Below are 21,846 nucleotides of genomic sequence, written 5' to 3' on the forward strand. Positions count from 1 at the left end.
TTTTTTCTCATTTAAATCGAATTGGTTATGAAACATTAATGGATTAAAAAAAATTGATCCTGGACAGTAGGCTACTTTACTTTAACTATATTTTTATTCTTCAACATGTCCTTTGTTTCATTTAAACATTTTAAAAATGTTGAACTTTTATCCAGCTCCGCTTTTCATGTGATCCATCCGAGTGCTGGCACAGTGAGGATGAAGAAGTGCTCGGATGTGTTGACCCCGAGCAGCAAGATAACAGGTGAGACTGACGCAAACGGATCTGATTTCCACTTCAGTGTTTGTTCTGCTGAGAGTTTAGATAAAGTGTGTGTGTGTGTGTGTGTGTGTGTGTGTGTGTGTGTGTGTGTGTGTGTGTGTGTGTGTGTGTGTGTGTGTGTGTGTGTGTGTGCTGTAACACACATAAAGTTAATATTTAGTGTTGTGAAATGCATCACAAATGTGCCGGAGACAGAGTGAGAGAGAAACCCGGGAGCAGCCTGCGAGCAGGACGCAGCTGCGAGGCACCGATTCAGCTTCATTCAGCACTGACTTTTTGTTTTCATCTTCATCTTCATCACCACCATCAGCCATGTCAGTTCTTCCTCTGCGGGTGAAAATGCTGCGACAGGTCTGGAGGCTGAAGGGCGTCGTGATTCTCGTCTGCAGCCCGTTCCTCCTGCTGCCGCTCGCCGTCAGCACCACGGTGAGACGCTTCACTGACCAGTTTAACCCACCAGTTTACTGAGAGGTGACCAGTTCACTGAGCACTTTAACTAGTTTTCATGAACAATGACTGGTTAAAGTTACCAGTGAACCAATGTACAGGACAAACTCATTTTAACCTGTTAACTGACAAGTAACCAGTTATACTTCCAACTTTACTGAGTACTAGCTGTCCTGAATAACCATCTCACAGAGAAGTGCTCGGGTTAGTACTAACTGGTGTAAATAACCAGTTTATGGCACAACAAAGAGTCAGTTTGGCAATGCAGCCTAAAAGTCCCAAACAGATCACCTCCAACCTACCAGTGTAACATAAGTGATCTAAATATCAAATTTGAAGAACGATGATTAAAATAATTTAATTACAAAATTATTATTTTCTGTTTTTTTATTAAACTGAACACTAACCAGCTCTCCTCCATTCTTGCTACTGCTGTAGCTTCTGCCGACTTTGCTATTTGTGAACTAGTGCAGCATAGTTACAGGTTTAATGAGCACTTATTGGTCTAAATATTACCAAGAACAAACTTTCAACCAATCAGCACTCATCTAAGTAATCTGTTTAAATAATCAGTTTTCTGAAACAGTGACCAGTTCAAGTTATTGATTTACACTCCAGAGAACAAACCTGTTTAATGAAGCTGTTAATGAGAACCTGCCAGTTTAAACTGAGCAGCAACCAGTTTAAATAGCCAGTTTTCTGAGAAATTACCAACTCCAGTTAAGAGTTTACTGAGCAGTTTATTAACTAGTACATCCTAAAAGTTTCAGAGCGTGTTTGAGCAACCAGTTTAGTCTAAAGAGATCAAGTTTCCCGAACAATGACCAGTGAAAGTCACCAGTTTATCAGGACAGAGACGAAACTGGTTACATTCACCTGGTTTTGATCACTAACACATCAATAAGTGCTGTTTACAAGCGTTTGAGCACTAACCAGTATGAATGGCCAGTTTACTGAGACTGTAATGCAGCAGTGAACCAGCCTAACTGATGTCATACCCGTGTGTGTTTAAAATGACCAGTTTTCTGTATGATTAGTTAAAGTTAGCAGTTTAGTGAACACGTGAATAAATACCAACATAAACTCAGAGTGTGAAAGAACCTCTACGATCGGACAATCAGCCTTGTGTCGCTGTTTCATCATCGTTTTCTACTTTATTTTGATCTCAGTTTTACACAAGCATAGGTGTCAAACTCTGGCCCGCGGGCCAAATGTGGCCCGCAGCCTAATTACATTTGGCCCTCGAAGCCACACCAAATTACTATCAGAGCTGGCCTACTGCTATACAGCTAATATATATATTGTTTAGTATTAAGCTTTGCTTGTTCCATATTCAGTTTTCCAGCAAAACGTGTCCATAAGAAAAGATTCATTCTTATATCAGGAGGAAGATTTTGTTTTTCAGTAAATATTAGCGTTAGCCCGCGACTTTGTTCCAGTTGTGAATTTTGGCCCACTGTGTATTTGAGTTTGACAGCCCTGCACTAAAGAGTTTTTTACTCTTTACTGGGTTTGATTTAGAAACCAAGGTCAAAATGAAGACACGGGAGGTAGCTAATATTTTGCTCTCCTCAGGTGTATTAGTTAACCTTAGTTAGTTAACCTTTGAACCTTTGTTCTGATTTGCGCTCAGCGTGAGCTGAAAAACAACAAACAGCAGATTTTCTGGAAACGCTGAAGTTTTGTAAAAGTGTTCACAGCAGAGGCGTTCCTAATAATCTGCTCTCAGATAAGAGATCATGAAAGTTTGGAATAACTGCAGCTGTGTGTGTAATAGAAACAGTGTCTTTGTTTTCCTGTCACTGGCCGTTGTGAGCTCGATGCTTCGGTGATGAATAACCTGAGCGCTGCGCTGATGTGCAGCCGCTGCGTGTTTGCACAGCAGCTTCTTTCACAGTTTCTTGTCACTGATTGACAAACAGACTGCAGACGGTCTGAAAGGTCACGGAGACGCTCTCTGAAAACACAGAGTGCATTTCTACAAACCTGAGAAGACTTTGGGGGGTTTATTTAAACTCATTTGAAAATGATTTCACACTGTCGTGTATTTCACACTCCAAACATCTCGTCCACTTTGCAGTTTTTAGGCGTTTTCGTGGATTCCTGGTAGTTTTTCGCAGCAGCTCTTCGTCACTCACACAGCAGTCAGTCCGGCCTTTGCACAGGGCAGCTGGACTGTTGGCAGGTCGAAGGCTGCTTGGTGCCCGATGTGATCAGGACTGATGCAATCAGATTATTAGAGATTAGGCCAACCAACAGCAGGGGAGCTGAGGGAGGTGAGAATAGAGCCGACGAGTTGAATCTGTTTTTCAATAGATTCGACACCACAGTGTCTGCTCCCACCCCCACAACCTCACCTGCAGTCAGCCTGGAATCCAGAGCCACACCACTGTGCCAGCCTCTCTCTTCACATGTTGCCTCCTGTGAGATTCCTGACACCCCTCCCCCACCCATCACCTTCACTCAATACCAGGTTGAGATGCAAATGAGGAGACTTCACTCAGGCAAGTCTGCTGGACCAGACGGAGTGAGTCCCCTTGTCCTCAAGACCTGTGCCCCCCAGCTGTGTGGAGTCTTTCATAAACTGTTTATGCTGAGTCTGAGTCTGCAGAGGGTCCCGGTGATGTGGAAGACATCATGCCTCGTCCCTGTACCAAAGACGCCACGTCCCAGTGGCCCCCAGGATTACAGGCCCGTGGCACTGACCTCCCACATCATGAAGACCCTGGAAAGGCTCATCCTGGACCAGCTGCGACCCATAGTAAGACCACATCTGGATCCCCTTCAGTTCGCTTATCAGCCTCGTCTCGGAACAGAGGACGCCATCATCTACCTGCTCAATCGGGTCTACACCCATCTGGACCAGCCAGCGAGCACTGTGAGGGTCATGTTTTTTGACTTTTCCAGTGCTTTCAACACCATCAGGCCGACCCTCCTGGGTGATAAGTTAGCAGCGATGCAGGTGGATGCTTCTCTGGTGTCCTGGATTGTTGATTACCTGACAGGAAGACCACAATATGTACGTCTCCCACAGTGTGTGTCTGACAAGGTGATTAGCAACACAGGGGCACCACAGGGGACTGTCCTCTCCCCCTTCCTCTTCACCCTCTACACCACAGACTTCAGCCACTGCACAGAGACCTCCATCTTCAGAAGTTTTCTGATGACTCTGCGGTGGTTGGATGCATCAGCAGGGATGATGAGACAGAGTACCGGGCTGTGGTCGACTCCTTTGTCACGTGGTGTGAGCAGAATCATCTGCAGCTCAACGTGGCAAAGACCAAGGAACTGATCGTGGACTTCAGGAAGACCAGGAAACACTTGACCCCTGTTTCAATCCAGGGGGTCAGTGTGGACATTGTGGAGGACTATAAATACCTTGGAGTACACATTGACAATAAACTGGACTGGGCTAAAAACACCACAGCACTTTACAGGAAGGGCCAGAGTCGTCTCTATTTTTTGAGGCGACTGAGGTCCTTCAACATCTGCCAGAAAATGCTGAGGATTTTCTATGAGTCTGTGGTGGCCAGTGCGATCCTCTATGCTGTTGCATGCTGGGGGAGCAGGCTGAGGGTCGCAGATGCCAACAGACTTAATAAACTGATCCGTAAGGCCAGCAATGTTGTGGGGATGGAGCTGGACTCCCTCAAGGTGGTGTCGGAGAGGCGGATGCTGTCCAAGATAAAGACAATGTTGGATAACACCTCCCACCCACTCCATGACACGCTGGTCAGTCACAGGAGCACGTTCAGTGAGAGACTGAGATTACCCATGATGCACCACTGAACAACACAGGAAATCTTTCCTGCCTGTGCAACTCATCCACTTAACACACTGTATACTGCAACAGCTACACGTTTCTTTTCCAGCTATTTATTTATGAGTGACTTATGTATGTATGTGTATATATATGTATATATTGTACTATTCTTAGTTAGCGTATTGTCTGTCTTGTCTTAATGTTGGTTTAAAATGGAGCACTGTAACAAAAAATAATTTCCCCCAGGGATCAATAAAGTATTCTGATTCTGATGATTCTGATTATAAAATCCCTCTAAAGATTGAATTAAATTGTATTTATATACTGCTAATGTACAACAATGATGTCACCAAACATGATATTATCAGATAAAGAAATATAAAGAAATTACAATATCTGAGAGACATCCTCTATCAGCAGTACGTGGCAAAGGTGAGGAAGAAGAATCCAGTTTTGACAGGAAGAGACGTCCAGCAGAGCCAAGGGGCAGGAGGGGCGGCCGTCTGCAGCTGGAAAGGAGAGAAAAGAGGAGAAAGGCTCAATGCATCATGGGAAGTTCCCAAACAGCTAATAACTGCCAGAGGTTTCTTCCTGTTAAAAGGGAGTTTTTCCTTCCCACTGTTGCCAAAGTGCTTGCTCACAGGGGGTCATATGATTGTTGGGCTGCACCTCCTCAGCACGCCAAAGATCCGGGTCACACGGCACCAAGTTGTTAAAATCTCCCAATTCTTTTAATCTTTGGACTGAAGGAAGGACAATACTCGGTGTATAAATGCTCAATCAACAATTCTTTATTTCCATACAATTCAACAATCAGAGCATTACAGCGTCCGGATGGGAGAGATGCCTGCAGAGGGTCAACAGCATGTCTCAAAATGGTAGCAACTTTCACAGACTTTTATAGCTAGTCACAGCCCCCCTCTTTGTCATAAAAGCTGCATCTTCACATGTTTTTCTAATTCTTAGCGAGCCTGGCTCCTGACCTTGCCTCCCTGTCTTTCTGTGTGAAGTAGGAAGGGGGGTAAAGAATGTGGTTTTATCTCTTCTCCCCAGACACCAAGTCCCCTGCTTACAACCTTCTTCATATGATTCAGCAGTAAAACATTTAAAGAAAACAGTGTAAGACATTCACAGCCGATCAAGGATACAGAGTAATGCACACTTTATCTAATGAACTACAAAATGATTATGTTTCTTTTATTCAAGAGTATAATAAAGACTAAACTACATACATAGCACACCATCAGAACTAAAGGATAATATATGGCCTACAGCTGTTAACCTAATTTACTACATTGACTACTGGTCATAAAATGGCATATGTTTAACTACTAGTCTCAACACTCTGTATCTATGAAGCGCCTTGAGGCGACTTATGTTGTGATTTGGCGCTATATAAATAAAATTGAATTGAATTGAACAGAATAAATAACGAAGTCACCTGATCATAGGACTAAAACCTTTATGAAAGTTTGGAGGGTGAATGAATGAATCAGTCCTCTGAAATACAACATCTGGATGTAAAGAAATAACATCTGGTGTGGGATGTAAAGCTGCTATTGGGGAAACAAACACAACGAGTTAATGAAAACACAACGAAGGAAATCCTTAACCAGTGACAGCAGGGTCCACGTCTGAGACTTTAGTCACGTTTCCCAGACTTGCTCACAGTGTTATTGCAGGTTTCATTGTCTTTCACTTTGTTTGGACTCAGTGGGTCCTGTCAGCAGACTCCCAGCAGCCTCTGGGGCTCTGCTCATAGAAAGAAATACAATCTTTCCCCTCATCGTCATGCACTCTTCCCCCGTCTCCTCAGAATTACAAGTTTCCACCAGCTCGATGTATGGAGGTGGGTACAGTACTAGTAAATCCTGACACGTGTTGGGTTCAGCACCTTAAGCCCTCTGAGTCCTGATCAACACATCTCCTCTTCTACAACAACAACTTCAACGTGTTTTTACAGTTTTGGGTATCGACAGGCTGGAAAGTGAAAAGAGCGTCACGGTTTAAACCTGACAGCTTAGAGGTGTGTGATCCTGCTCCAAGCCTCAGTTAGACAGAGTTTGGTTAGATTAATAGACTCGAATAGAATAGAATAGAATAGAATAGAATAGAATAGAATAGAATAGCCCTTTATTGTCATTGCCCATGTAACACAGTTGTGGGTGCTCCACACCAACTGTGCCAGATTAAACAATAAATAGTAAAACAGCAAGAATAAATAAAAAAACTGAGAAATACATACAAATATATTTAATATTTAAATGTCATTCAGACACAAAAGCAAGAAGAGAGCCGAAACATTTCTATTTGATAATTAAGCCTTTGATTCATCTGCTGACTCTGTGCAGCAGTGTCAGAAACGACTACAGCAAAACCATAGATACTAATTTCCTGTGCGTTTGTTCCAAAAACAAGCAGAGGCTAGAAGTGAGGTCATGTCACAGCACACACTCTATTTTCCAAAATATTTCAGTGTAAAAAAAATAAAAAATTACTGTATTACAAACCATTCCTACCATTTTGTGGCTAAATGGACCTCAGTAAAGAATAGTAAGGTGCTCTGAGAGGTCCCGTGGGGTAGAAGAGCACGTTTACCTTTTAAGTCTGTGTGTTGGAGAGCCAGCCATCCACCCAGACCTCCTCCCTTGGGGGAGGGGGGTGTAAAGTAAGCTTACATAAATATCATCCTTGCTGAGCTCAACATGTGCAGTGAAACTGGACTGGATGTTTTCTGTTGGCAGCAAAGTGCTGGATGAATTTTCTTTTGTCACAACGAAAGACTCAAAAAATGCGAGTAACATTTTACTAATACACAGAGAAGAAAGCTAATTGCAAAAACGTGGTCTGAGCGCTAGCACGCTACTGCGTAACACGTTACACCTGTGAGATCAGTCACGGTTACACGTGTCCGTTTGAAGCATCTGTCTGAAAGTTTTGTCTGTTTGTTTGTTTGTTTGTTTGTTTGTTTGTTTGTTTAACCATCATTTATTCTGCAGAAGCTTAATAACAGCCACTGGAGCATTAGCGCCCTCTGCTGTATTATACGAACACTACGTTAGTGCATTGAAACACCCATTTGTTCACATCTTGTGGATGTTGTGTTAAAGCTGCAGGTTTCAGGTTACATTTTGACCTGGACGTGTTTTCTGATGTGTGCATAGGAGGCAGCCTGTGCTTATGTCATAGCCCTCATGGCGGTATATTGGTGCACGGAGGTGTTGCCGCTGGCGGTGACAGCGCTGCTGCCAACCATCCTGTTCCCCGTCCTGGGCATCATGGAGTCCAAAGAAGTAAGACCGTGCACATACACATCGTATACTACATCTGGTACTACAACTTTACATGTACATTTATACAAATAATGATACCGAATTATCAAACTGATTTTTTTTTGTCCTGCTGCATGCTAACTTTGTATTTCCATTATTTTGTCTCCTCCTTGTTTTTGTCCAGGTGTGTATGCAGTACCTGAAGGACACCAACATGCTGTTTGTCGGGGGCCTGATGGTCGCCGTAGCCGTCGAGCACTGGAACCTCCACAAACGCATCGCGCTCCGGGTGCTGCTGATAGTTGGAGTCCGACCTGCCCTGTGAGTCAGCTGAACCTAATCTGTCCCCACAGGGCTGCAGTGGAAGCCGATCACTTCCCCTGTTTCTCAGGCTTAATCCAATCCCTTCCCCTCACAGGTTGATGCTGGGGTTCATGGGAGTGACGGCCTTCCTGTCCATGTGGATCAGCAACACGGCAACCACCGCCATGATGGTTCCCATCGTCCAGGCCGTCCTGGATCAGCTCCACAGTAACGTAGACCCTGAGCATTCGGCCAAGAGTAAGAACAGGAGTGAGGCACTACCTCAGGAGCATCAGGAGAAAACCATCAGCATCCTTCAAGCTGTTAACCCAAACATGATGGAGATAGGTACGATGTAGGCTTCTGGCATATAGCTACTTTCTAACCACATGGAAGCGATGCCAGAAAAAGCATTCCTCTAAGGTACTGATAAAGTACTAAACGTACTGCATTACAAAGACAGTGGAGCACCTGTCAGGTTGGTCTATCACAGACTACATGCTAGCAGTTTTGTGAGACAGGTTTTAAAGTGGCCTTATTCTGCCTTTCCTTATTTTCTCTCATTTAACAGAACATTGAGGTAGTACAGGTGCTGCCCCTCAGCAGGCTTCCAAAAAGTGAGCTGTTAGAGAGGGTGGCCTTCAAGAGACGCTTATTTCAGACTTACCATAAATTGAGGGGGTGCATGAGTGGTCAGAATAATAACTGTGAATCACGAGGAAACTCTGGTCAAGACCCTGAATACACAGTACAGAATAGGTCCTCGTTCAGGGAAACAGTCAGGCTGAGTCTGATAAAGTTTGCTTGAATGAAAGCATTAAAGAAAGGAAAGAGGAAGAAAAGTCACTTTGGTATTGATGTGAAAACCCTAAACATGTCGTCACTAACACTGCATGAGACAGCTCAAATATTCCTCTGTAGTCTGACCCCGAGGTATTAACTTATAGGTTTGTTTTCAGGTCTGAATCTATCAACCCAAACTCAAGGCAACTCAGAGAAAACCAGAGACCTACAAGACAACATGTTGCCTGAGCATAAAGTGGTGTCACTGGGTCAGATGGATACAAAGGAGATTGTCAAACCAGCACCACAAGACAAACCTCCATCAGACAGCAGCAGCAGTCCCGGTAAGTCCACAGAGGCAAGGAAACCTGACATCTATGGGAAACAGACAGATGAGCAGATACAGAAATCACCTTGAAGAAAAAGCTGTAATCAAACGTTTTTGTTTCTGAGTTAAGTGAGTCACAACCTTTGGACCAACTGTCCAAATGGCTGAAGTAGCCTGAGGGAGGAATGCTTGTTCTGTCACTGTTAAAGAAAAGAAGGTCATCGAAGGAATCATAGGGCCTCTCAATATTTGCAACTTCAGAATGTTCCAAACAAAATGCTAAAGTTGTGCCGCTGTACAAAACCGGGGATAGACGCCACTTCACAAATTACAGGCCTGTTTCTTTACTACCACAATTCTCCAAAATCCTAGAAAACCTGTTTAATAAACGATTAGACAAATTCTTAGATAAATATAAATTACTCTCTGACAATCAATATGGATTCAGATCAAAAAGATCAACATCTCTGGCATTAATTGAATCAATTGATGAGATTACGAAGTGCTATAGATCAGAAACAGTATGCAGCTGGAGTATCTGTGGATCTCAAGAAAGCATTCGACACAATCAATCATCACATATTAATTAATAAACTGGAACGGTATGGGATCAGGGGGGTTGTACTGCACTGGTGAAAAATTATTTATGTAACAGGAAACTATTTGTGAAGCTGGGTGTCCATTCCTCATCATGCTTGTGGTGTTCCACAAGGCTCTGTACTGGGTCCAAAGTTATTTATTATTTATATAAATGATATTTGTAAGGCATCTGATATATTAAAATTAGTATTATTTGCAGACAACACAAATATTTTCTGTTCTGGGGGGAAAATAAGGAGCTGCTGGATACAATTACTTCAGAAATGTGCAAAACTGAAAAATGGTTTAACAGGAACAAACTATCGCTAAATCCATCCATCCATCCATCCATCCATCCATCCATCCATCCATTCGCTACCTCTTATCCTTTTCAGGGTCGCGGGGGGTGCTGGAGCCAATCCCAGCTGTCTCGCTAAATCTAAGTAAAACTAAAATAATCTTATTTGGGAATTCCCTTAGAAAGGCACAAGTGCAGATTCATATAGATCAGGGGTCCCCAATCCCAGTCCATGAGGGCCGGTGTCCCTGTAGGTTTTAGATCTCACCCTGGGTCAACACACCTGAATCACATGATTAGTTCATTACCAGGCCTCTGGAGAACTTCAAGACATGTTTAGAAGGTAATTTATCCATTTAAATCAGCTGTGATGGATCAAGGACACATCTAAAACCTGCAGGGACACCGGCCCTCGTGGACTGGGATTGGGGACCCCTGATATAGATGGTGTGGAACTGAAAGAGTTCTTGAACATAAGTTTCTTGGTGTGATTATAGATGATAAATTAAACTGGAAGTCTCATATAAATCATATACATAACAAAATTTCAAGAAGTGTCTCAATCTTGAGTAAAGTAAAACACATTCTGGACCACAAATCACTCCACATTCTCTATTGTTCCCTGATTGCACCGTATTTGAATTACTGTGCAGAGGTTTGGGGCAATACTTACAAATGTTCGCTATCATCAATCTTTATATTACAAAAAAGGGCCATAAGGATAATCCATAAAACTGGTTACAGAGATCATACAAATCCACTATTCTTAAACTCAAAAAATTCTAAAATTCACAGATCTGGTTCATTTTCTCACTGCACACATTATATATAAAGCAATAAATAACCTGCTTCCTGACAATATTCTAAAAATGTTTTCTAGAAGGGAACGGGGACACAATTTGAGGGGGGAATTAAATTGAAAACATCCTCGTATCCGTACAACATTAAAAAGTTTCTGCATCTCTGTGTGTGGAGTGAAGCTGTGGAACAGACTAAGTAAAGATATGAAGCAAAGTCCGAGCATGGCGCAGTTTAAACAGCGGTTTAAGGATGTTGGTTTTTACAGCGTACAGGGAGGAGGTGGAGATCTGAGCGGCTGTTCTTGTCCAATACTTTCATGTATCATATCTGTAGGTTGTGTATCCTTTGAGGTGTTACTGGGGTTATTGAAAATGTGTATATAAATGTGTATGTATATATGTATATATGTATGGGATTATATGAGCTTATGCTTCTTCCTGCTCCTTTTTGAACATGAAAGTTATTTGTAGTTGTGGTTGCTCGTTTTCCTTTTGTTTTGCTTTGTTTCTATGTTGTTGTACTTTTTCAACATGTTCACAATAAAGATTTAATCAATCTATCTAAATGAGTCCAAATCAGAAATAAAGAGTCAAACATAACGTGGAGAATACATTCAGATAAATGTGAGTGTTCGCTCAGTAGCTGTTGTGGGTAATAGGTTCATTGGTTAACACTGTTAACTGTTTTCAGCGGTCGTGACCGTGGAGAGCAACTTCTGTCAGATGGAGCTGGAGGAGCTGAGTGACGTGGAGGAGGAGACGAGGAGGATGAGTAAAGGCCTCCTACTGTCGGTCTGCTACGCCGCCAGCATCGGAGGCATCGCTACCCTGACAGGAACCGGGCCAAACCTGGTCCTCATCGGACAGATGAACCAGTACGAACTCACAGCAACGGCACCCACATCATGTGACCACGTGTCCTGTGAGGCCTGACTCTCAACTTCCTGTTTCTTCCTCGCAGGCTCTTCCCTCAGAACGGTGACGTGATCAACTTTGCCTCCTGGTTTGCCTTTGCTTTCCCCACCATGGTGCTAACGCTGACCCTGGCCTGGTTCTGGCTGCAGTTCCTCTACGTGGGCTGCAAGTAAGTCATTCACCAAAACACAACCCCAACATTACTGTGACATCTCCCACAACTCCCACAGCTCCCACAACTCAACTTTACAGTTACAAACATGATTGGGTTTTTTTGCTTTTGTGCACCACAGCCTGAGGAAGACGTGGGGTTGCGGTGCGGTCAAGTCGCAGAAGGAGCGGGCAGCATACCAGGTCATCAGGGACGAGCATTCCCGTCTGGGACCCATGAGCTACGGAGAGTTCAGCGTTCTGGCACTTTTCATCCTCATGGTGGCGCTGTGGTTCACACGAGACCCGCGCTTCATGGACGGCTGGGCGACGCACATGTTCAACTCCAAAGCTGAGTGAGTACCAGCGAAACCTTCATGAGTGCTCGCTGCTGAAGCTGTTTTAGTGTTTTGGGCGGTTCAGAGAGCGGCGCAGACCAAACCCAAATCAGTCACGTCCTCGTGCGTGGCTCCGCCCAGATCTCCACCGCCATCTCAGCCTTTTAATAAAGCAGACTAACTGAGACTCTGAGGGCCCAGCCTCCTCGGCCAACGAGCTGTGACCGGCAGGTCACTGACACCTGCTCATCCAGTGTTACCCGCTCGGCCGGGTCGGCGAGCTCTCGACTTTAACAGCGCTCAGGGTCGGAGGGTCTGCTGCAAGCTTTCTACCAGTGTTACTTTAGCAGCAGGAAGCTGTAACCAGGCGACGAACATCACCCAACAGAATAACATCTGAGTTTCACACAGGAGCCGCTCTATTGGTCAGATAGTGTCATTAAAAAAAGACCAGATTACTTCCTTTTTAAATTACGTCCTGTTTTATTTCCAAGGTGTGTTTTTTTTAAAATGCACTTTTCTTGTTCTGGTTCATGTTTTTAGATGAATCTGCCTCTCCACGTTATCGTAACAACTTTCTAAGCTTGTAGTTTATTCATTTGTTTATTGTGTTAAATGAAAATATAAGAATTTGGATTTAAGTCTCATTTTCAAACTGAAAGTAGATCTTTTGTGAAGCACTGGAATGATCCTTTAAAGGGGTGTTTTGAGTTTTTTTGAGCAGAAACTCTGAGGTCCAACTTTCACGTGTTCGTCTCTGTTCCTGCAGTAATGTGAGATGGAAAGAAAGGGCCTGCCTCGGGGCAAACTCCCAGAATAAACAGGACTCAGAGGCGAGGAACAAACACTGGACGTGTCCTGGGTACAAATGCTGGACTTTAGTGTCACAGCTGCAGCTTTGACCCGTGTTACACAAATGCAGGAGGCATGAACTGAGCTCACCTCCACACCGCACATCGGGCCTAGTTAGTCTGATTTTTCTTTCAATTAAATGTTATTATCTCAGCTTTTATTATTCAACCCTTTCAGCAGCATTTGCATGATTAGTTTTTGTGAATTAAATTTTAGTGTATCAGCTGGTGATACTGGACTCACTGGTTTCCAAATTAGGTTAACCATGTATTTAATCCATTAGATTATATTAATAGTTAGAAGCTTTTCCGTGTAGTCAGTTCTTTGCCTGCAGCTGCGACTCTCTGACGCCTGCACAGTGTTCGTGTTGTTGCACTTTGCAGAGTTTCTGCGTTTGAGAAAACGTCCAGAACAAAATCACAGAAACAAGCAGCAGCCTGAGGGTTGTCACGTTTATTTGCTTCGCTTCTGCAGTATCAGAAATCATATATGTCTGACTGTATGTGAGTATAGCACAAGCTCATAAATAAGGAAGCAGAGTCTGTCTGTCTGACTCATACAGGAAGATTTTTAATCTGTAAATGTATGTTTTGTAACTCTGAGACGTTAAAGTTGACTTTAAACCCCGACCAGCACCACCACAGCTAAACACACATGCGTATTTAACCATGTGGGAAATTGGCAACACATGACATGACTTTCCTGTTCATTCATAAACTCCCGGTGGGGTCACATGACCAGCGAGAGTAGCGCAGACGTCACGCATCGACCTGTTTGTTTCTGTCGGGTTGTTGTTAAGGCCGAGACGGGAAATAAAAAAATCCTCAGTTTCTGAGAAAAATGTGAGATTTAACACGTAAACAGAAACATTTAGAATATTCAAAAACATCAATAATCAGTTTAACTGAGAAATACAACAGCTTTGGGGGGTTTTTCTTGTCACTGAATTCACAGTTTAGTCCCATCAGAGCGTTTTTCTCTTTGGAGCATGAATGTGGAGACAAAGTCTTGAAGAAGCTTCCAGAAACCGTGAGCTCGTGTTCAGAGCTTTCATCATAAAACACGTTAAAATGAAGAAACAGCTGGATGGCAGATGTTTGCCCTCTGTGGACTGAAGCTTTAGGGTTTTGTTGGAAAGCTTTTTCAGACTTTTTCCGATTTTTCTCCGAGCGGTCGCAGTTCTGGATGTTACTGAGCATCAGTTTGCAGGTTGCTGATGAAGCGAAGGAGCATTAGCCTTCAACTTTTCAGCAAAGATGAAAAATATCAATATGCTCCCAAAGAAACCTGCGAGTCAGCAGGTCTGTGTCCACCGATGAAGGCTGCAGGAAAAGCTCATAATTATTTTTATTATTGTCATTATTTCTTAGACATGAGGACTTTTTAACTCCCTCTTCCGTCTTAAGTGAAAGCCCTTCAGCTGTCATTGACTCTGTTCACCTCCCGTCTAATATCGACCGCTGAGTTCGTGAGAAGGAGTTTCACCACAGCCGGAGGTTTGGTATTTGCACACACTCAGTGACCATGCAACCACTGGGTTTATGTTTCTACATCCACCTCCTGTGAGCTTTGTACTTTTTGACCTTTTAGGGGTTTCAGTTATTTGAAATACTGATTTGGAGACAGGAAGCAGGCCGTGCCCTGTGCCTGGTAACATCTGTGTGGAAGCAGTCAGCTGCAGGCAGACTCTGAGATCTGAATGTCTTGTTTTCACTGAAGGAAAATTCCTTTGTTGCTGCACAGTCATTGATGACGTAGTTCACTGTAGATATTTATTATAGTTATAGTTACTGAAAATAGTTGCTGCTCATGTTATTGTCAGGCTGTGACATCAGCTGAGGGCGACTGCACGTCGACTGTAAACCTGTGTAATCAGGAAACATTTCAAAATCCTCTGTTTGCACAAACCAAAGGTCCAAGGTAACCAAAACTAGACCCCTCCCCCTTCAACACCAGGTCAGGTGATTTGGCTCCTGTGTCTGACCCAGACCTGAGTTCAAAGTATTGGTTATTGTTTATAAGTCATTAAATGACCTGGACCCTGAACACACAGCTGGGATGTTTCATGAATACAACCCTGGGATCAGGCATTCACCTGCTATGCTGTCACATCTTCTCCTCGGCAGATTTTAAACAGAAGCTGAACAGTGTTCCTCTTTCAAAGCCCCGTGACTGACTGTAGTGTTTAGAAGGTGCTAGAACCTGTTGCTTCAGTCGCAGGAAGCAGCAGGAGGCTCCGAGTTTTGTTATTCCTGTTACAGAGAATCTTATTTGCACTTTGACCGTGACATCGCGTAATGAGTCAGTGAATAAGCATAACCATTTTGCAAAAGCTACCATGGTGATCTTGCCAGATTACAGCACAGCCATTAGAGTCCCAGATGTTCGACTCAACATAACTCTTTAAGGCTTTAATCTTCCCGAACCACCTGTGGTCTTTGGAAGTGACAGTATCTAGTTTGTTGTTTGATGCTGAGTGGATGAAAGTAGATCCTGCATTGAGCTCTCTCTCTGTGTCTGCAGGTTCGTCACAGATGCAACCGTTGCCTTGTTTGTTGCTGTTTTGTTGTTTGTTCTTCCCTCCGAGCCGCCGCGATACCTCTGCTTCTGGAGGCGCTCCGACACAGGTACCACAAACACACAACATGTGGATGGGACACAAAGGCAATTTATGTTCGTGATTTAAATTGTTCGTTTGATCCAATTAGAGTCTCAGGTCTCTCGAGGCCCCGCCCCTTCTCTGCTCACCTGGCAGGTGACTCAGAAGAAGATGCCCTGGAATATTGTCCTGCTGCTGGGAGGCGGCTTTGCTTTGGCCAAAGGCAGTGAGGTAAAACCTTTGAAGAGTAAACAAGGACCAATAAGACAAATCGCTCCACCAAGTGCACCACAAGGCTTTTTTACTACATCAGCCTTGATTTATAGTTGCTGACACTTCAAAGACATTTACAGATTCCGGCCTTCTGTTACATTCTTTTATGCAGCCTTAGTTTGTATATTTTTAGAAGGAATAAACTAAAAGTACATTTTGAATAGCCAAGAGAACAACACAACTAAGACTTTGTGAGTAAATGAAAATGACGCTTCTGCTCTGTATGGGCACAGTGCAGATGGTTTGATGAGATTAAGTAAATCTTATATATATTTTGGAAAAGTGAAGACACCAGATGGAGTTTTCATTCAAAGTAAAGACCACAGAGAAACCTTTGCTTTCAGACTCAGACTGAAGTCCGGCTTTTTCTTGTTGGTTTTTCAGGAGTCGGGTTTGTCGCGTTGGCTCGGTGATCAGATGACGCCGCTCCACTCAATCCCTCCATGGGCCATCGCCATCATCCTCTGCCTGCTCGTTGCCACCTTCACTGAATGTGCAAGCAACGTTGCAACAGCAACTCTCTTCCTGCCCATCCTGGCTTCCATGGTACCAAAAACACAGCCAGCACAGACTATATTTGTTATTTGCAGATGTTCCTACAGATGTTTCATATCATAAGGTGACAGAGAACAGAAGGAGCTTCACCCTTGAACCACTGACAGACTTTTATTATGATACATCTAAACAGGAAGTGTTGAAATGTAACAGGAAAAAAGCCATTGAAGCCAGCTTATGGGTAAAGTTGATGACTCTGTTGTTTTCCCAACCCAGTCCCAGTCCATCAGCTTGAACCCTCTGTACGTGATGATCCCCTGCACCCTCAGCGCCTCCTTCGCCTTCATGCTGCCAGTGGCCACTCCACCCAATGCCATTGTGTTTTCCTCCGGTTTCCTCAAAGTGTCCGACATGGTGAGTTCTTCATTTCTTCCAGTTGGAAAGAAATAATCATTCTGATTCATTATGTCATCATAGCCCCCCCCCCCCCCCACTGTGCCCCCTACAGGCAAAAACAGGGGTGGTGATGAATATCATCGGCATCGGCTGCATTAGTCTGGCCATCAACAGCTGGGGTCGGGTCATGTTTTCTCTGGACACTTTCCCCTCGTGGGCCAACGTCACTGCACCCGTATAGGAGCAACATCCTCCCACATCTTTATTTATGCACATAAAGACCTTTTCAGATTTGATCTTTCAGCTCCAGCATCTGGCATTTCCCAGCCAGGAGTTTGTTTTTTATATTCGTGTTACACCCACAAGAAACATCATCTCGATTTTGTTGTTTGTGTCATTGTGCGTGTACACGTTCTAGTAAACTGTCTACAAAGTAGTAATAATGGCAATTAATGGACTTCCACACACAAGCAATGTAGTCGACGTTACCTTTGGTGGATTGAAAAACTAGATCTACCTTTATATGTTTGTACAGATGATGTAAGAGAAATACACACAAACTGAGGTCACAGTATTCGTTCTTAGTGTCTTTAAAGCAATCTTAGGGCCAGACAACAGTGACAATAAGTCCCCAAGTTTTAAATAGATTCTCAAAATGTTTTCTGAGCTGGACTGTGGACTCTAACTACAAACATTCACATTCCTGTTGACCCTTTAATTTAAAAAAAGAACTCTTCAGTGATAATAATAATAATAATGGATTGCATTTATATAGCGCTTTTCGAGAACCTCAAAGCGCTTTACAATTCCACTATTCATTCACTCTCACATTCACACACTGGTGGAGGCAGCTACAGTTGTAGCCACAGCTGCCCTGGGCAGACTTACAGAAGCGAGGCTGCCATATCGCGCCATCTGGCCAACACCAGTAGGCAAGTAGGGTAAAGTGTCTTGCCCAAGGACACAACGACCCGGACAGAGAGCCCAGGGATCGAACCGGCGACCTTCCGGTTACAGATGCGATTCCCAACCCCCTGACCCACGGTCGCCCTAGCCACGATCTGTCAGTGCGCCCCAGGGCGGCTGTGGCTACAATGTAGCTGCCATCACCAGTGTGTGAATGTGTGTGACTGGGTGGATGACTGGATGTGTAAAGCGCTTTGGGGGCCTTGGGGACTAGTAAAGTGCTATACAAATACAGGCCATTTTTACCATTTTACCATATTGATGAAAATTTAACAGCTGAAAGAAACCTGAATTTCAACAAACAAAAATCACCGGCTTTTAATTTGAAACATCTGCAGAAAGCTGACTGTCAGTGGTGTAATATTATTTTGTTTAAAGGCAGTGAAACAGAAGAAGCTGTGAAGAATGAGAGGATGAAAGCACAGTGTGAGGAATGCGAGGAAACCACGGAAACATGGAAGAAGTTTAACAGAGGGTGAAAACAGGATGATTATAAAACACTTAGTGTTGTCTGTAAGAACCATGTCATTTAAAATTGTTCTTTTTGTTTGAAGTCCTGATATTTATTTGCTCATCATAAATGTGTGAAACTGCTTGTTAGCAGGCGTGCCACCGGGCTCTGTTCCAGGTCTGCAGTTTATGTTAATGAGACTGATTCTTCTGCAGATGATGCTGTATTAAAACTTTCTTCCAGATTGCTGGTCTTTTATTTTCTTTGTGATTATTTCACTGTTGGAGGACTGACTCTAGCACAGCTGCAGCAGAACTGTACTGACTGGGAAAATTCCCAGTGAAGAAACTATTTTCCCTGTGAACTGGAATTATTTGAGCATAATTACTAAATATGTTTCGCATTTTTAAGGTTCATATTTAAACATAATAACACCATTTTTATGCGAGCTGATGAGTGTTCTGTACATACATGACGTTTCAGAGTTTTGTACCATCTTGTTGACAGTTTTATTTCATATTAATAAAAATTGATCTTTAAATGCAGCTTTTGTAAATTCTGCTGTTTTTTTTTTTAAACAAAAATCTTCCAAAATGAACTAAAGTTAGAACAGAAACAAACAGAAGCTTGGACTTGATGTCCAAAACGTCTGTTTTATATTGAAGTGATATCAGCTGAAGTTTAACTGATGCCAGTGTAGCTGTTGCTGTTCTGAGAGTCTATGGTGCATGTGGTGTGATATGCCCATGTAGAAAGGACGGCACTGCAACGCTGGACTTGCCCTTACTCTGGGCTCCCTCTTTATTCTGGCAACTGGTACAAAGAAAACAGCACACAGTCTTCATTAACAATCTGCAAAGCAACTGCAACATTCAGTTCTGTTAAAAAGAATTAGAACAATCACAATCTCATAGAGAAGCATTAGAGCTGAGTGCAAGTCAAAAAGCACCCGACTAGCTAACGAGTATTAGCTTAGCATGCTAACTAAAAATGCTACTCGTGAATAAAGTTACTACCCATGCATCAAAATGCCTGTAACTTTCGGGATACATGCTAGTACTGCTTACAATCAAAATACATGTTGACAATTACCACTATGAGGGTGTTTTCATTAATACAATTACAAAATTGACAACAGTATCGCTCACTAGCACCTACCACCAGCTTGGGAGTTTTTTTCCTTTGCTGAGGCATGCGCTGTGCAGCAATTTGGAACCTTAACAGTTGCAGTTGCTGTGTTTGTCCACCAGGTGGCTCCAACTATTCACAAAGCACATCAATTTTGAGGAAATTCATTAAGCTATTTTCTAACTCTGTTACACCAGGCTGTATGGAGGACCACAAGAGCCACGCGCATCGAAATAAAAAGTTCTGTGCTTAATTAATGAATTGTAGAATAAAATCTGTATTTGTAAATTCATTTTTGAATTCCAATTTAATAAACTGCATTTCAACTCCAGAGAATACCACCTGGTTCAACAATCTTTTCATCTGATAATTGGGAAAACCGTTTTCTTCTGAGAGATGCTGCTAGAGCTGAAATTGAGCCCAAAGAAACAACAAAGTTCAGTTCCTCTGGATTTTCCATGGAAAATTGTTTTTTCACTCATCCAGGTGACTTCTCCGGTGTCAGTGATGAGTGATGAATGTATCTCTTCACCAGTGTTGGGAAGGTTACTTTTTCCATTACAGATTACAGATTACATGCCCCAAAATGTATTCTGTAACGTATTCTGTTACGTTACTCAATGACAGTAACGTATTCTGAATACTTTGGATTACTTAATATATTATCATGCTTTTTACAACTACGTGAATGTACTATTGCTGTGTGATTTATTACTATTACTGAAGGTCCGCGACTCTGAACTGTAGTAAAGGGACCTCTGACTAATACGGCGGGGTCCCTGTCGGCTCGTAGCCGAAAAATAGCTTTACTTTGTTGTGTGGGTCAACTTTTCTTGCGAGAGACAGAGAGAGGCGTTGAAAGGCTGCTCCAACAGAACTTGTTGTTTTCGGAGGAAAACACGAACACGGTGTACAGTCGAGTCTTAATAGCTTACTTACAACTGGGCTCGTCAGGCTCTCTTCTTGGCTGCAGTGGTTATTATTATATTTACATGCTTCCAGCTCCCGTTTTTCCTCGATGTCAACTCGTACCTTTCCACTCCCCCTTTTCTCCCTCCTCGCGCTCACAGACCCATAACGTGTATGGCAGTCCATTCTCCCTGCAGCACGGACTACACTGCCCATGATGCTACATTCTTTAGAGCTATGCTTGTAGCATTCTGCCTGTTAGCTTAGCACAACAACAACAACGAAAAGGCCTCTCTCACCCAGGAAACACACAGTCGCAGAGAGAGAGAGAGAGCGTCGCCCTGTAACCATGGCAACCGTAACCCTGCCGCCTGGAACAACAGAACGTAGCTGTCAAACAAAACCCAAACAGTCCTGACCCGCGACAATATGAAACAGGAAAGTACCGCAGTGTAATCCATTTATTTCAACAAAGTAACTGTATTCTGAATACCACCTTTTTAAACGGTAACTGTAACGGAATACAGTTACTCATATTTTGTATTTTAAATACGTAACGGCGGTACATGTATTCCGTTACTCCCCAACACTGCTCCCACTGGAAACCATTGTGTCCAGTTAAAGTCAATCGACTTTTGTAAAGGAGAGTTGTTAGATGCTGTGCTCATGAGGACAATGGTTTTTAACTTGCAGCACAACACAAAGCTGCCGTACTGGATCAACGATCAAAACACTTAATTGAGCAGAATTAGGTCAAAATGTAATATCCTCATATGATGACACATCACACATGACCAGCATTGTTCTAAGAATGCAAACTTTCTTATTGGACGTTTCCACAGCTGCCAGAAAGGGACAGATTTCTGGCTGCTCTTAACGAGTGCTCATTGCTCTCGTTTTCTTTGGAATTCCTGCACAGAGGATGTAACACCCATGATAAGCACTGAGGTGCGTCCTTGTCAGCAATCAGCCATCCTCAGCTTCCAGGTTAGGAAAAGTGGAACCAGAAGATATTCAAATGCATCTCTCCACAGCTGCCGATGAATTCTACAAAAAACAAAGTTTGTTAAAAACATTTGCAGGTGAATCACCACTGATTTATCACTGACATCCATTTACTCAAAGATTACTGACAAGTGGACAACTAGAATATATAGTTTATAATTTCAACAATGTACTGTAAAAAATGGAACTTTATATGACAAACGTGGTGCTTGTGGAATTTTTAACAAGGACCCTACAAAACTTTACAGTACTCATGCTGCCAAACTTCTGACAGCTAGGTGTGCAGTTCCTGCTTTAAATGCATTCACTGTTAAGATTAAGGAATCTAAGTGATAAGAGGCCAGAAGTGTTTGAACTCGCTTATGAACCTAAATCACTGAGGCCGTCTCTCCTGCATGAAGTCCAGGTGCTGGTTTTCCAGTGTGTGCGTCTGATGCCCCAAAGCTGCCTCAGAGCTGTAACACCATCAATGGCTGCAGTATGGAACAGATGTGGGTGTGTCCTCATCTCCCAGAGTCCAAACCGTCATCAAAC

The 21,846-nt window shown here is 43.1% G+C and overlaps 1 protein-coding gene across 1 annotated transcript; it reads left to right on the forward strand.

Annotated features, from left to right (window-relative positions):
- The first annotated feature begins 435 nt into the window (after window positions 1–435).
- LOC113030499 (solute carrier family 13 member 5-like) lies at window positions 436–17,612 on the forward strand. Its single transcript, XM_026182005.1, has 13 exons — window positions 436–688; window positions 7,637–7,765; window positions 7,929–8,065; window positions 8,163–8,395; window positions 9,007–9,174; window positions 11,527–11,710; window positions 11,797–11,919; window positions 12,044–12,256; window positions 15,614–15,717; window positions 15,799–15,920; window positions 16,347–16,508; window positions 16,734–16,871; window positions 16,966–17,612. Exons 1-13 carry the CDS (start codon window positions 443–445, stop codon window positions 17,092–17,094), a joined length of 2,088 nt encoding a protein of 695 aa, XP_026037790.1. The 5' UTR covers window positions 436–442; the 3' UTR covers window positions 17,095–17,612.
- The last annotated feature ends 4,234 nt before the right edge of the window (window positions 17,613–21,846 follow it).

Source organism: Astatotilapia calliptera, chromosome 10, assembly GCF_900246225.1.
Source record: "Astatotilapia calliptera chromosome 10, fAstCal1.2, whole genome shotgun sequence".
Classification (NCBI taxonomy): Eukaryota; Metazoa; Chordata; class Actinopteri; order Cichliformes; family Cichlidae; genus Astatotilapia; species Astatotilapia calliptera.